Here is a 13,391-nt window from a genome sequence, read left to right on the forward strand (position 1 = left end):
CACCCAGGGCTGTGTTAGGGTATCTGCGGAGAAGTGGCTCCTCAGAGGAACACAAATCATAAAGAGGTATTCAGATCTGACCAGTGCTGCCCAGGTCGGCCCAGGCTGCAGGTCACAGGGAGTCAAAGAAGCTGCCAAGTTGACCGCAGCAGCTGAGGAGACTGAGGACTGGGCGCGCACGGCCTCTGGGGTGAATGCCGGCAGATGACATGTGCTGTGGGAAGGCAGTGGCCCCAAGCAAGGCTGCAGCCTCACTAGGAGTGATGGAGACCAGCTCCCACCACAGCAATGTCAGATGTGCATATTCAAGGAAACTGGGCCGGGGCTGTGCGGCAATGCTCTGTACCATGCTTGCAACTTTTCTATAAATCTAAAGCAGTTCTAAAATTAAAATTGCATGGGAGTGGAGGAAGCAAATGAGGCCTGACCTCACAACAGGACTCAAACAAGGAAAGGGGATATTTAGCAAACAGGTGAGCTTTCCACCTCTGCAGACTGAGCTGCAGGAGCAGCTGCTGGGGCAGATGCAGGGGGGAATGAAAGGGGCCTGACCCCTGCCCATCAGAGGAGGGTTCCCTTCTCATCTGACATCTCAGACTGAGCCTGCTCTTCCTGTCTTCATTAGAATGCAACAGGACCATTGATAAAATCCTACAACTCTAGGGAAGAAAAGATTTAAAAGTGAGCAAGCTCAATAATCAGATAACTGTGAACTAAAACTATAGCAAGACACTGCTTTTTGCCTTCCAGGTTGAATTGACAAAGATCAAAGAGTTCAGAAAATGTGTTGCCTGGTGTATAGAGAAATTAGTACAACCTATCTGATAATTTAAAAATCTGAAATGCTATATCCTTCAAGCCAGCAACTTTACTTCTTGGAATCTATCCAGCAGATATGCCTGCGTATATGTGCAAAGGTGTACAGACTGAGATATCTGCTGTGCAATACTGTGGTCACTCAAGACGAGAAACGAGCTACAAGCCAACCAGGAGGAAACGGGTAAAATGCATCCTGGAGCATCACTGCTGGAGCCCTGGGAGGGCACAGTGTCACTTGCTGAACAGTGTTCTCAGTGCGCTGCTGTTTGTGTGAGGGAAAGGAAAAGGGGGTGAGGGGTGGGGTGATTGTATAAACATGAGATATCTCTGGAGCCAGAATCAAGTCGGTTCCAGGAGACGGACAGGAGCCCAGGGCAGAGGCATGCTTTTCATTGCAGATTCCGTCACACTCTCTCCTTTTTATTAACCATATGCTAGCATTCCATTTACAAAATAATTTAATCAAAACTTTTAAAATGAATAAATGCAGTTTATTGTTTATCAAAATAAAAAAATATAAGAAAAAAGAGGTGGGTCACTGAGTCCAATTTTCCACCTGATCAAAGTGCTGTATATTCAGCAACACGTTAGCCCCTTCTTGCCCTCAACTGGGTATGACTATGTCCCCCAGGGGACATTTGGCAATGTCGGAGACACTTTTGGTTGTCACAACTGGGGTGGGGGGAGGAATTCCGACCATCTGGTGGGTGAAGAACAAGACTAACATGCTATGCTGCAAAGCACAGGACCCCCCCCCGCCCACCCCCAAGAATTTTGCCCCGAATGTCAACAGTGCCACTGCTGAGAAACCCTGGTCTGTCATAAACACTGTTTCCCTCGATGGTGTCCGGTTTGGGGCTAGTTTCAATTATTAGAAAGTCTTTTCTCAAATTGAACCCAACCTGCCTGCTTATAAAGCTTCCTTCTCCAAGCTTTACTTTAGCACTTGCTTCCTTCCCAGCACTGCGGTGGGCATGGTGGCTGTGCAGAAGGAAGTCACCGAGATGGGGGAGGGTGCAGGGCAGGACCAAATTGTGTTCTCGGGCCCTCAGACACCACCTTCTATTTTAGAGAGTCGTAAAGTCTGTGAAGGAGGAGGAAGGAAAACCATATGCCTTTCTGGCGAAAGGAGACACATCAGGGCATGGCAAGGCACAGGGTCCCTGGACCCAGGATCTCAAGACCCCTGGGAAAGTGACTCTGACCTCTCACTGCCTCCAGGGACCCTCTCTCCTTCACTCCCTCCCCCATGAGCGCCCAGAGGGAATTCCCTAAACACAAATCCCATTGGATCACCCGCAGCATTGCCTTCAGGGCCACAGACAGAGATTTCATAAAGAGTTGGGGGTGGGGAAGTGAGGAGGGAGACAGGACAAAGCTGGGCTGCCAGAGGCCCCTTCGTCCTGAAGGCTCCAGCCTCTCAGATCAGGGTTTCCTTCAGGCGTCTGTCTGCTCTGTGCATCCAGAGGGAGGGACCCTCAATACCTGCACAACTTTGTGCTCAACTTTGAGAAGGTTTGTGTCGGGCCTGGGGAATCATTTCTCACAGCCCCCAGGCTAGAACTGACCTCTCACCTGGCTGACTGCAGAGCTCACCTGATGCTGTCCATCCTACCCCACAGCCCCCAGTCCCCACCACAACACACTGGCACAAAGGCAGAGCCATCCTTCCCCCATCATAGTGGACACCTATGAGAGCAAGTGACCCACCCAGGACCACACGGCGCAGGACTGCTGCCTGGCCGCCCAAGAACCCCTCCCAAGACCGCTCCTCTGGTCAGGTGGAGAATATTTGTACCTGCCCTCGCAGGCAGGAACTCAGGTAAACAGGTCCTCAGAACATAAGCCCTGTCCCCAGCTGCGGATCAAAGAGGGGGAGAGATGTGGAGACTGCCACAAGCACCCAGCCCTGGGGGCTGCCAGGGAGACTGCCCAGCACTGTGGATTTACTTGTCCATCTCCACATCTAGGTCCCAGGATCAAAACTCATATGTCTACACAGTGGGAAGCTAGCACAGACATCCAAGCTTGGGTCAGCCACTACCTGGCAGGCAGGGGGCCCAGGCTGCTGGGAGGGGAGGGGAATGGGCTGGAGATGCCAATGGGCAGTTCCAGGAACGGCTGGGCACTAGGTGGACCAGAGGGCTGGCTACACAAAGCTAGACTTAGATTAAGAGGGTCACATGATGACACTGCACCATAAGAACCTCAAGGCCACACAGTAGCTAGTTCTTCCACCCTCCAGCTGGCAATTGCGGAGCTCAAGGCACAAGCCGTACCTGGCAGGCTCGGACCTTCCAAGGGGCAGGCAGGATGGTAGTGTTAAGACAGCCTCCCATCCAGCCCTTCCACCCCCAGGGTTTCATCACCCCTCACCCCAGGGCTCAGTCACCCCTCACCTTAGAGCTTCGTCATCTCTTACCAGGAGCTCCATCACCCCTCACCCACAGCTCCATCACCCCTCACCAAGGACTCCATCAGCCCCTAACTGGTCTCTGGTCTCTCTCCATCTTGCTCTACAATCCATGACCTTCAAAGCACTCTGGGAAAATTCTGTAAAATGTAAACTGCAAAATGCTGTGCCCCTGTCCCCACCCTACTGCATTGGGGATAAAATGTGAATGCCCCCCAACAAGGCCTACAGGCCGAGGTGCCTCCCCCACCACCTCTCCCCTCACTTGGGAGAGGCCACGTTTCCCCCTCCCACACAGCTTGCTCTAGGTTGCCTCCAAGCTGCCCCAGCGTAGACCCAGAGGTGGCTGAAGACACGGGCCATGCTACCTATGGGGCCATTCCCTGGCCCAACCTGGGTCCCCCAGCGATGCCTGCAGGGCCTGGTGCTGGCACATGCCACCTGCAGGAGTGGGAACCCTCCTCATTGCTGGTCTCAGTGCCTAGAACAGTGCCTAGCCCCCAAGGTGCTCAGGAAATGTTGCCAACTGGACAGACTCCCTCGATGACAGACGAGGAGCCAGGCCCAGTCACAGGCAAACCTCCTGACTCCCAGCACGACCCATACAGGACACCCGGCCCTTTTGAAACTCAGGGATTCCTCACGTGTGACAGAGTCACCAAGCACATCCAGGAGCAGCACAAAGCCTTCCAGACTGTTCCCAGATGCCCGTGCTTTGGCTGGAATGGCAGGAGTGGGGGGAGCCAACCGGGGGCAAAGCCCCTCAGCACCATTATCAGTCGTGACCCCCATGGCTGCTGCCTCTCCCCCAGCCACTTTCCCCCGAGCAGACCCAGGTCCGAGGCCCACAGAGAGCAGATGCAAGGATCAAGGTGGCATAGAGAAGTACCCAGTGCTTGGTGCAAGCAGGGGCAGGCAGCTTCTCCCCTCGAGGCTGTTCTACAGCACCTCTGCAACACACTGTATCTGCAAAACAGCTGGAGTGAAACAGCCTCTGCAGTTCTGTCCACTTTCAGGGAAGAGATTCCACAAGCACCAGCGGCAACCAGTCCTTGTGTCTGGTCAACTCCAGTGTAAGGAGGTTTGGTGAGAGCCCCTCCTGCTTCCCCCTTGAGCCTGTGTGTGCTGCTCTGTGTGGGACCATTGGGTCCTCGCCTCTCTCCCAGCGTCTGGGGAGCTCTCAAGAAGCCCCACTTGACCCCCCCCCTCCCCCCGGTCCATATGGGAGACAGACTGGCTCAGGCTGCAGTTTCTGGATTGTTCCAGGTCAAGTATCTCAGGACCTCCAGCCTCAGTCTCTCCTGCAGGGAAATGGGGCCTGAACCCCCAAATGCATCATGTCATCGCTCTAGCAATGACAAGTCAGCCCAGGAAGGTGGTGAGGTGGGGCCTGGCAGGGAAGGAGCCTCATGCCTTTAGACCAGCCCCTGTGTTCCAAGAAGCACTTCCTAACTGTTCTTCTAGCTCGCTCAACTTTCCTGGAGATTCACACACAGAATCTGCTTTGATGAGGCTTTCTAAGGAAAAAGGTCAAATAAGGGGCCAAGTCCCAAAGTCACAAGAATATCTAACAGTAGCAGAGTCCACTGAGCTGCTGCGAGTTCCACAGTGATCAGGAATTGTTGGCCGCAGTGGGGTGAGGGTGCTGGGGTCAGGGTGCTGTGCGGGACCTGGCTGCCCCCAGGGTAGGTGTGTCGTTCCCCAGCTCAGACCTTGTTCCCAGAACACTCTCCAAGGCCAATCAGACTCTTGCACTTGTCCAAGGCTGCAGGCCCAGTACCCAGCCGATGGTGCCAGGCACACGAAGGACGAGGGCTTTGCACACACTCTCTGTCAGGGCCTCTGCTGGCCCACCCTTCACCTCCAAGTGAATCAGAAAACAGTGCCCCTGCTTGGGGGACCCAGCCCTGGCTCTGACAACAGGCAGCCTGAGTTCAATTCCCAGCTTCTCACTGCCCAGCTGCAGGGGCCTGGTTATCTTCCTCTCTGACCCTTGCTCTGGTCTCTAACCTTGGAGAAATCTGAGCAGGGACAATAAAGGATGCAGGGTTTGACGTGGCCTTGGCACACCCTACCCTCCTGGCCTCCCCACGGGAACCCCTAGTTCCTAGCCCTGAAGGAGGATCCCCCACCCACACCCATGCCCAACCCCTGTGGAGGCCTCCACTGCTCCTCTGGTCAGAACACTCACTGGATCTTCCCCTCCCAGACCACCCAGCTCTAGCAGCAGCTCCAGACTTCCCACCCCAAGGACCAGGACACTGGGAGTCTGGTGGGCTCCCCTGGCAAGCCTCAGAGCCCCAAGTCCTGGTGGCTATCCTACTCAGTTCAGGGAGAACTGCTGGGCCATCTGCCCAGCCCGAACATCCAGGTGTGCACACAGCAGCATCATGTGCATGAACACCATGAGTGTGCCCAGGCAGGCGGTGCCCTGCACATGTGTGGTTCTGAAAATTCAACCACCACATGTTAAAAGGTGGTTACAAAAAAGATAAAAGTACCAGCAATAAACAATCCGAAAAGAAAATAATTTCACTTACAATAATATCCAAAAAAAATAAAACAGCTAGGAATAAGTTTAACCACGGAGGTGAAAGACCTGTACACTGAAAGCTACAAAACATTGCTAAAAGAAATTAAAGAAGACACAAAGAAATGGAGTGACATTTCATGTTCATGGAGCAGAAGACTTCATTAATACTATTAAGATGGCAATGCTAACCAAAGGGATCTAAAGATTCAATAAAATTCCTAACACAATTTCAACAGCCCTTTCTGCAGAAATGGAAAAGCCAATTTTCAAATTCACATGGAATTACAAGGGCCCCAGATAGTCAAAACAATCTTGAAAAAGAGGAACAAAGTCAGAGGACTCACACTTTCTGATTTCAAAACTTAGTACAAACGTGCAATAATCAAAACAGTGTGGTTCTGGCATAAGGACAGACATGTTTACCAATGAAATACAAGTAAGGGTTCAGAAATAAATCCTTGGTGTATGATCAGCAAATGATTTTCAAAAGGGTAACAAGACCATTCAACGGAGAAAGAACAGTCTTCAACAAATGGTGCTGGGGGCCGGCCCGGTGGCACACTGCTACAGTGCGCCGCTTGGGAGCATGGTGGCACTCCCGCCGAGGGTTCAGATCCCACATACAGACCGGTTCCCGCTCACTGGCTGAGCGAGGTGCGGGCGCAGCACCGAGGGTTGCGATCCCGTTGCCGGTCCCAGTCCGGTACGGGCGTGACACTGAGGGTTGCGATCCGTTGCCGGACACGAAAAAAGACAAAAAGGAGAAAAAAAAAAAAAATGGTGCTGGGATGACTGGATATCCACATGCAAAAGGATGAAGTTGGACTCCCACCTCACACCGTTACAAACATAAACTTAAAATAGACCGAAAACCCAAATATGAGAGCTAAAACTATAAAACTCCTAAAAGAAATCGTAAGGGTGAATCTTCATAACCTTGGATTTGATAATGGATTCTTAGATTTGACACCAAAAGCACAAGCAACAAAGGAAAATATAGATAAATTACTTTATTAAAGTTTGAAACTTTTGTGCATCAGTGAACCTTATCAAGAAAGTAAGGGCTGGCAGGCTAGCACAGTTGGTTAGAGCGCAGCCTTACAACTCAGAAGTCACGGGTTTGTATCCCCATGCCAGCCAGCCACACAAAAAAATAGAAAGTGAAAAGACAACCCACAGAAGAGCAAAACAAAACTGCAAATCATGTATTTGATAAGGGTATAGTATCCAGAATATACAAATAATTCTTACAGCTCAGCAATAAAAAGACAAATAATCCAACTTAAAAATGGGCAAATGACTTGAACAGACATTTCTCCAAAGAAGATATATGCAAATCACCAATAAGAACGTGAAAAGATGCTCAACGTAATTATCATTAGGAAAATACAAGTCAACACCACAATATAATACCACTTCACACCTCCCAGGATGGCTATAATTTAAAAAATAGGAAAATATCAAGTGCTAGTGAGGATGTGGAGAAATTGGAATACTCGTAACATTGTTGGTAAAAATTTAAAATACAGCAGTCCCTGTGGAAAATGGTTGGTTACCCAAAAAATTAAAACATAGAATTACCATATGATCCAGCAATTTCACTTCTAAGTATATACCCCAAAGAACTGAAAACATGTCCAAACAAATCTTTGTATATAAATGTTCATAGCAGCATTATTTACAACAACCACAGATGGAAACAACCCAAATGTATATCAACTGACCAATGGATACACTGTGGTATATCCACACAATAGAAAATTATTCAGCCATAAAAATCAGTGAAACACTGACACATGCTACAATATGGATGAACCTCAAAAAAAGTATGCTAAGTGAAAGAAGCCAGACACAAGAGGTTACACATTGTATGATTATATTTATATGAAATATGAAATATCCAGAATAGATAAATCCATACAGACAGGAAGCCGACTGGTGCTCGTTAGCGGCTGGTGAATGGGGGAAAGGGGACTGACTGCTTAATGGCTATGGGGTCCACTTTGGAGTGATGAAAATGTTTGGAAACTAGATAGAGGTGGTGGCTGCACAACATTATGAGTGCACTAAATGCCACTAAACTGAACATTTTAAAATGGTAAATTTTATGTTATCTGAATTTTGCCTCAATTAAAAAAAAAAAGAAAAGAAAAAGGCTGTTTTCTCCATCTGCCTCGACAGATCCCTCAAAGACCTTCAGTTATTACGCTCTGAGATAAAAGCCAGTCACTGACTATAATTCTAAATATGTTTTTCCCTGGATCACCCAGCACTTTGGTGGTGGGAAGAGTCCAGGAGAAAACTAAACAGACCCTGCACCCTAAAGCTCAGGGGCCAAGACCCATCCTGGAGCCCACAGTTGGGGTAGCCCACCTACCACCAAGCCAAAACGCTGAGAATCAAGTAGGCAGAGGTAAGAGCTGAAGACAGACAGAGACAGAGATGGAGGCACTGCAGCAGGATGGACCCTGAGACACTTGGTGCTCTGAGACCAGGAGGGGGCTTAGAGAGGAAATGGCCTCCCATGACCTGGCACCATCTGCGGCCTTCCTCTGTGACAACGCTTCTATCCATGTTGCACTGTTGCAACTATGGACATGAGTGGTTACAAACGCCTGGTATTTGCTCAGGCCCTCGAGCCAGTAAGCTGGCGCCACCTCCTCACCCGCACCCTCTTAGAGGTGAGTGCGTCCACGTGCTGCAGGTCAGAGTGTACCCACTGGCATCAGGAGAGCCTGGGACTTTTCGCCTGGCTGCTCTGTGTCTGTGCTGAAGATGGGGATGACGGTGTGACCTCCCCCCAAAATAAGATGACGACCTGAAATAACCCCTAAGGCATTCAATACTGCCCGAACATGAGCTCCTCAGCACCATAGTCAACATCCATAACTTTAAAAAACCAGTGGATGAGGCCGGCCCGTGGCTCACTCGGTAGAGTGCGGTGCTGATAACACCAAGGCCATGGGTTCGGATCCTATATAGGGATGGCTGGTTTGCTCACTGGGTGAGCGTGGTGCTAACAACACCAAGCCAAGGGTTGAGATCCCCTTACCGGTCATCTTTTAAAAAAAAAAAAAAAACCAGTGGATGGACGTGTTTTACCCACACCCCGAATTTTGGGGAGTTGGATTCTTCCAGTCCACTCCATCACTGAACACTATTATCTGGCCCACACTTACTCCCAACAGTAAATCCTTCTATTCTTTTGGAATAAAAGCCTGGCACGTGGCAATGTACCACAAGGAGATGGCCAAAGAGAAGAGGGTGCCAGGGTGGCGGAGTCCTCACCAAGCATCCCAAACCTCTGCCCAGATCTCAGGCCATATGTAGCCACACCCGATGCCCAAGTGGCCCCAAACAAATGTGGGCTGCAATTCAGTTCACACCAAGCACATTTCTAGCCAAATATTTCCAATAAAAGCAAACATTCTGGCAATTAAGATGAGGGTCCACCAAGTGGCTTCCATCAACACGCCTCATTTGGAAAGCATGGATAGACAGAGACGTCTGTTTCTGTTTCCTCTAGGAGTTGGGCAGACACTCCACCCACCCCCTCTAGAACTTTGAAAACTCACACGGGGGCAATTTCTTGTTTTAAAACGATTAATCATTATTTCTAAACACATCACAATGCTATCTCCATGGGAAGGGTCCTTTCCTCCAGTACTTGGGCACCTGAGGCTCTGATCACCCAGATTTCAACGTTGGTGCTTGACCCTGGCAGGGCCTCCTTTCCTTGCAGCACACACACTCTGATGACCAATGCTTAGAGCTGGTCTGCTAAGCATGGCCACAAGCCCCGCTCTGTGTCCCCGGATACCCCTGAATGTGGCTCTGACCCAAAGAGCCTAAGGCTGATTGGACTGGATGAGAACCCTCAAGGCCAACTCCATCCTGAGCGAGAGGACACAAGGCCCTGGGGAGGAAAGCCGGTGGAGCCCAGACAGGTGGACACGCAGGAATCAGAGGGAGCCATGCCAGGCAAGTCTTATCCACTCTATATCCATGCACTTCCAGAATCTGACCCTTCTCCCCACCCTGTAATAAGCCCTGCCTCTCACCTACATGGTAGCAGTCACCTCCTTGCTGGCTCCCTGCCCCCCAGTCCCAACTGTCCCCACAGCAGCCAGAGGGACACTGTCAAAACCTCAGTCTGCTCCCACCCCTCCTCAGCTTAGAGCCCCCCTGCCCAACAATGTGGCTCCTCTCTCCCTGGCCATACCTATAAGCCTCCCCATGTGGCTTCCTTTCCCCCCACCCCCCATTTCCTTGTCCCACAGGGCTTTACTCATCTCTCTGTGACAGGACCCACCAGACTGATAAAGATCTCCCTACTTGCAAGTCTGATTCCTATAGAAGAAACCCCATAAGAGGCAAGAGATCTGTCTGGTTATGCTGGGATCCCCCACGGCCAGCTTTGAGCCCCATACGAATACATGCCCAACAAATATTTACTGAAGAATACTCTTAAATGAAACATTTGTCACTGAAGGGACCTTCACAGTTTTTAAGCTCTTTCAAGTCAGTTTTACTGATTATGCCTCCAAAATCCCTTCGTGTCCAATAGATGAAGCAACTAAAAGAGGGCCAGAAAGTGGTGGTTTAAGGATGTCTGATACTTTAATAGAATCATTCCTATTTCCCAGAGATAGAAATTCTTTAAATCAAGTAGGTGGCAAGGTGAGACACCGGTCATCTACCACATTGCTACAGGCAGGGGTACAGGGCATGGGGCATGGTCTCTGACCTCTGGAGGAAGACACAGTCACAAGAAGGGACCACAGCGCTTGGCCCAGCGGCTTGCACGAGAGTAGGGCCCCTAAGAGGAGAGAACAGGTCCCTAACACGTGAGCGGCCACAGATCACCATCAAACAGGGCAGACAAGGCACCTCCAGTTACTTCCTGCCAAATCCTGCCTCAAAATCCATCCCTTCCAAGTCAAAGCCCGCATTCTGAGGCAGCGCTGCAGTTGGTGCCCGAGAAGACCAGCTGGGCTGAGGTGACCCAGCCCCAGGAGCAACCAGCCAAGGTCAGGATGGGGTTGGAGAAGAATATTGCAGGACTTGGTGAAGAAGCAACTCAAGCATGGCACATACATACCAGGTACAGCCATCCTGCACAGCACGGCCCGGAAGGAAGGCGTCTTTCCCTTCCCCCACTTGCACTCCCTCTCCAGGGAATACAGGATGCAGGACCCCCAGGATGGAGTGCATCATATTCCCTCCTCCCGGTGACCACTCTGCTCAGCCCAGCCCGTGCCACCCCCCTTCTTGGAGCTCAGGAGGTGCTCTGGTGCTGGGCATCCCTGCAGAGGTGAACTCACTCCAGAAGCAAGCTCTGGCCCCAGGAAGGGTCTGCCTCAATCAACTTCTCAGCCACCAAAGCTGTCAAAAACAAAGATGCAGCCACTGTGAGTGTGGGTGGCTTAGACCCTCTCCAATTCTCCCCCAAACGGAGCTCGCTGGAGGAATGTGATGTGATCACAGACGGGAGGGACTGAGGGTTTTTACTGTAATAGTTATGTGTTTATTTTTACAATTACTGAGTATGGCAAGTTACACTAATGTTCTATTTCAGGGAATGATACGAAGTTTCCCTTTAAAAGAAATACTCGAGTAAGGAGACATGAGAATTAAATGCAATGTGGGATCCTGGAAGAGAAAAAGAACATTAAGGGGGGAAAACTGGCTAAATAAATCTGAATAAAGTCTGTAGTTAAGTTAACAGCATTGTACCAGTATTAACTTCTTAGTTTTGATGCCAGTACCATGGTTATGTAAGATGTTAGCTTCAGTGGAAGTGGAGAGAAGGGTATAGGGAAGCTGCACCATCTTTGGAACTCTTCTTTAAGTCTAAAATACCCTCAAAATAAAAAGTTTAAAAGTATTCATACTTTTAAAAAGTGAGTTGAAATGTTAAATATGAAGGAGATAATAGTACAGGTGGGAAGCAGATCTGCAGAGAATCATCAGGGGCCATTTGAGAACATGTAGAGGTTGAGAGACACACACATCCGGTCACACACCTTCATGTCACCAGTGAAGAACCTCCCCATCACAGCACCTGCCCTGAACCACCCCAGGACTAGACACACCAGGAGGCTTTCTCCCCTGAGGGCTAACTTGGCAAGTGACCCTTCATTAGATGCGTGAAAAAATGTCTCCCACACAGTGGAGGGCCAGAGCTACCCCAAATAGGAGGAAATAAATCTGTGCTTATCAACTGCCTGTGTAGGATCAAAGACCTCTGATAAGAAATAAGGAGTTAAGGCCTCCCCAAAAAATCCTCTTTAAGGTGTCAGGACTGATGACATCTCCCCTGCCTCTACCTGGGCTAATACAGCAAACGACACCAACTGCTCAAGCCAGCTCTCAGCCCCTCTCCCCTGTCTGCCCCTCATTTCTGGGTTGTTCCCATGGCCAGAACCAGCCTTCCCTTCCCAGAGGGTCCCCCTGGGCAGCAAGACAAGGGTCCTCCTGAGCCCTCTCACCTCCTCCAGTCTAGGCACTGAGTTGGGCTGCAGCAGGGAGCTGGTACAGGAGCCTAGGGGGTTCTGCAGGGAGTGACTGCTTGCCAGGCTCAGGCCCTGGGTGGGGTGGGGGGAAGGGAGAGGCCCCTCCACTTTCAGGGCTGTTTGGGGCCAGTTTCTCAGCATCTTAGTCTGAGTCCTAAATAAAGGCTCTCGGCCTCTTGATCTGATCAAGAACTTTACTGTAATGGATGCCAGGTGGTAGGTGTGGGTAGAGGCCCTGTTCTGGGCATAGCCCACTGTTCACACCCAGTCTCCCCTGTTCTGAGGAGTCTCCACAGCCCTGGGCATCCCCAGGAAGGCAGCTCAGGAGGCCCAGGAAATTTCAGTGGGCGTCCCTACCCCACAGACTCCTGAGGGCACCGAGGTGGGATTCGGGCCTAGGGCTCACAGACCTGCGCAAGCCCCTTCACATCCTGACCACCTGGCTCCCCACATGTGAACTCGCAGGACTGAATTTGAGGCCATAGCCCACTTTTAAGGGCCACTGGCTAACCCTGAAGACTCACTGTTAAAACCCACAGGAGGGTCTCCTCACTGGACGGAGGATCAGGGACCACCCACCAGCACACCCCCTGGCTTCCTCCAGGTGCTCCTGGGGCCCAGAGGGCACACAACCCTGGCCAGCCCCCGGCCAGCCCTCCAAGGCCCAAACACATCCCACAGGCAAAGTCAGAGGCAAGAGAACCTGTTGGAGCAGTTTGGGCACGAGTATCACCTCCTCTTCCTCCTCCTTCATTTACTTCTGGGTGGGAAGGGACCCTGGCTTTTAAAAACTAGACACAAGGCCAGGTCACGGCCACGGGCAAGGGCCAAGAGGACGGGGGGCTTTCAGTGCCTCCGGGCGTTACCTCCTTCCCCCTCCCCACCTTGGAGAGCATAAGGTCATGTCAAAACCGGGGAGTCCCTGCCTGGAACAGAGAGGGGAACGGGCAAAGGTGAAGGCCAGGGAGGAGACGGCAGAGCCACAGCCTCCAGCCCGCACACAGTCACCCTTCTGTCAGCACGCGCCGCGGGGCCCGCAGGCCGGCCGGGTCCGGAGCCCTGCGCGGGCCGGGGAGGGCTGCTGCCCGCCCGGACAGGGTCCGGGGAATCT

The 13,391-nt window shown here is 51.1% G+C and overlaps 1 protein-coding gene across 1 annotated transcript in view; it reads right to left on the minus strand.

Annotated features, from left to right (window-relative positions):
• Positions 1 to 3,253, minus strand: part of PHF2 (PHD finger protein 2) — a 103,518-nt gene extending 100,265 nt beyond the window's left edge. Inside the window, exons 1-2 of the mRNA XM_008587407.1 lie at positions 3,219 to 3,253; positions 2,864 to 2,947 (exon numbers count right to left, since the gene is read on the minus strand). Coding sequence (XP_008585629.1) covers positions 2,864 to 2,947; positions 3,219 to 3,253 — 119 coding nt within the window. The remainder of the gene's footprint in view (positions 1 to 2,863; positions 2,948 to 3,218) is intronic.
• Between the last annotated feature and the right edge of the window lie 10,138 nt (positions 3,254 to 13,391).

The sequence above is a fragment of the Galeopterus variegatus genome, unplaced genomic scaffold (assembly GCF_000696425.1).
Source record: "Galeopterus variegatus unplaced genomic scaffold, G_variegatus-3.0.2 Scaffold4373, whole genome shotgun sequence".
NCBI lineage: Eukaryota > Metazoa > Chordata > Mammalia > Dermoptera > Cynocephalidae > Galeopterus > Galeopterus variegatus.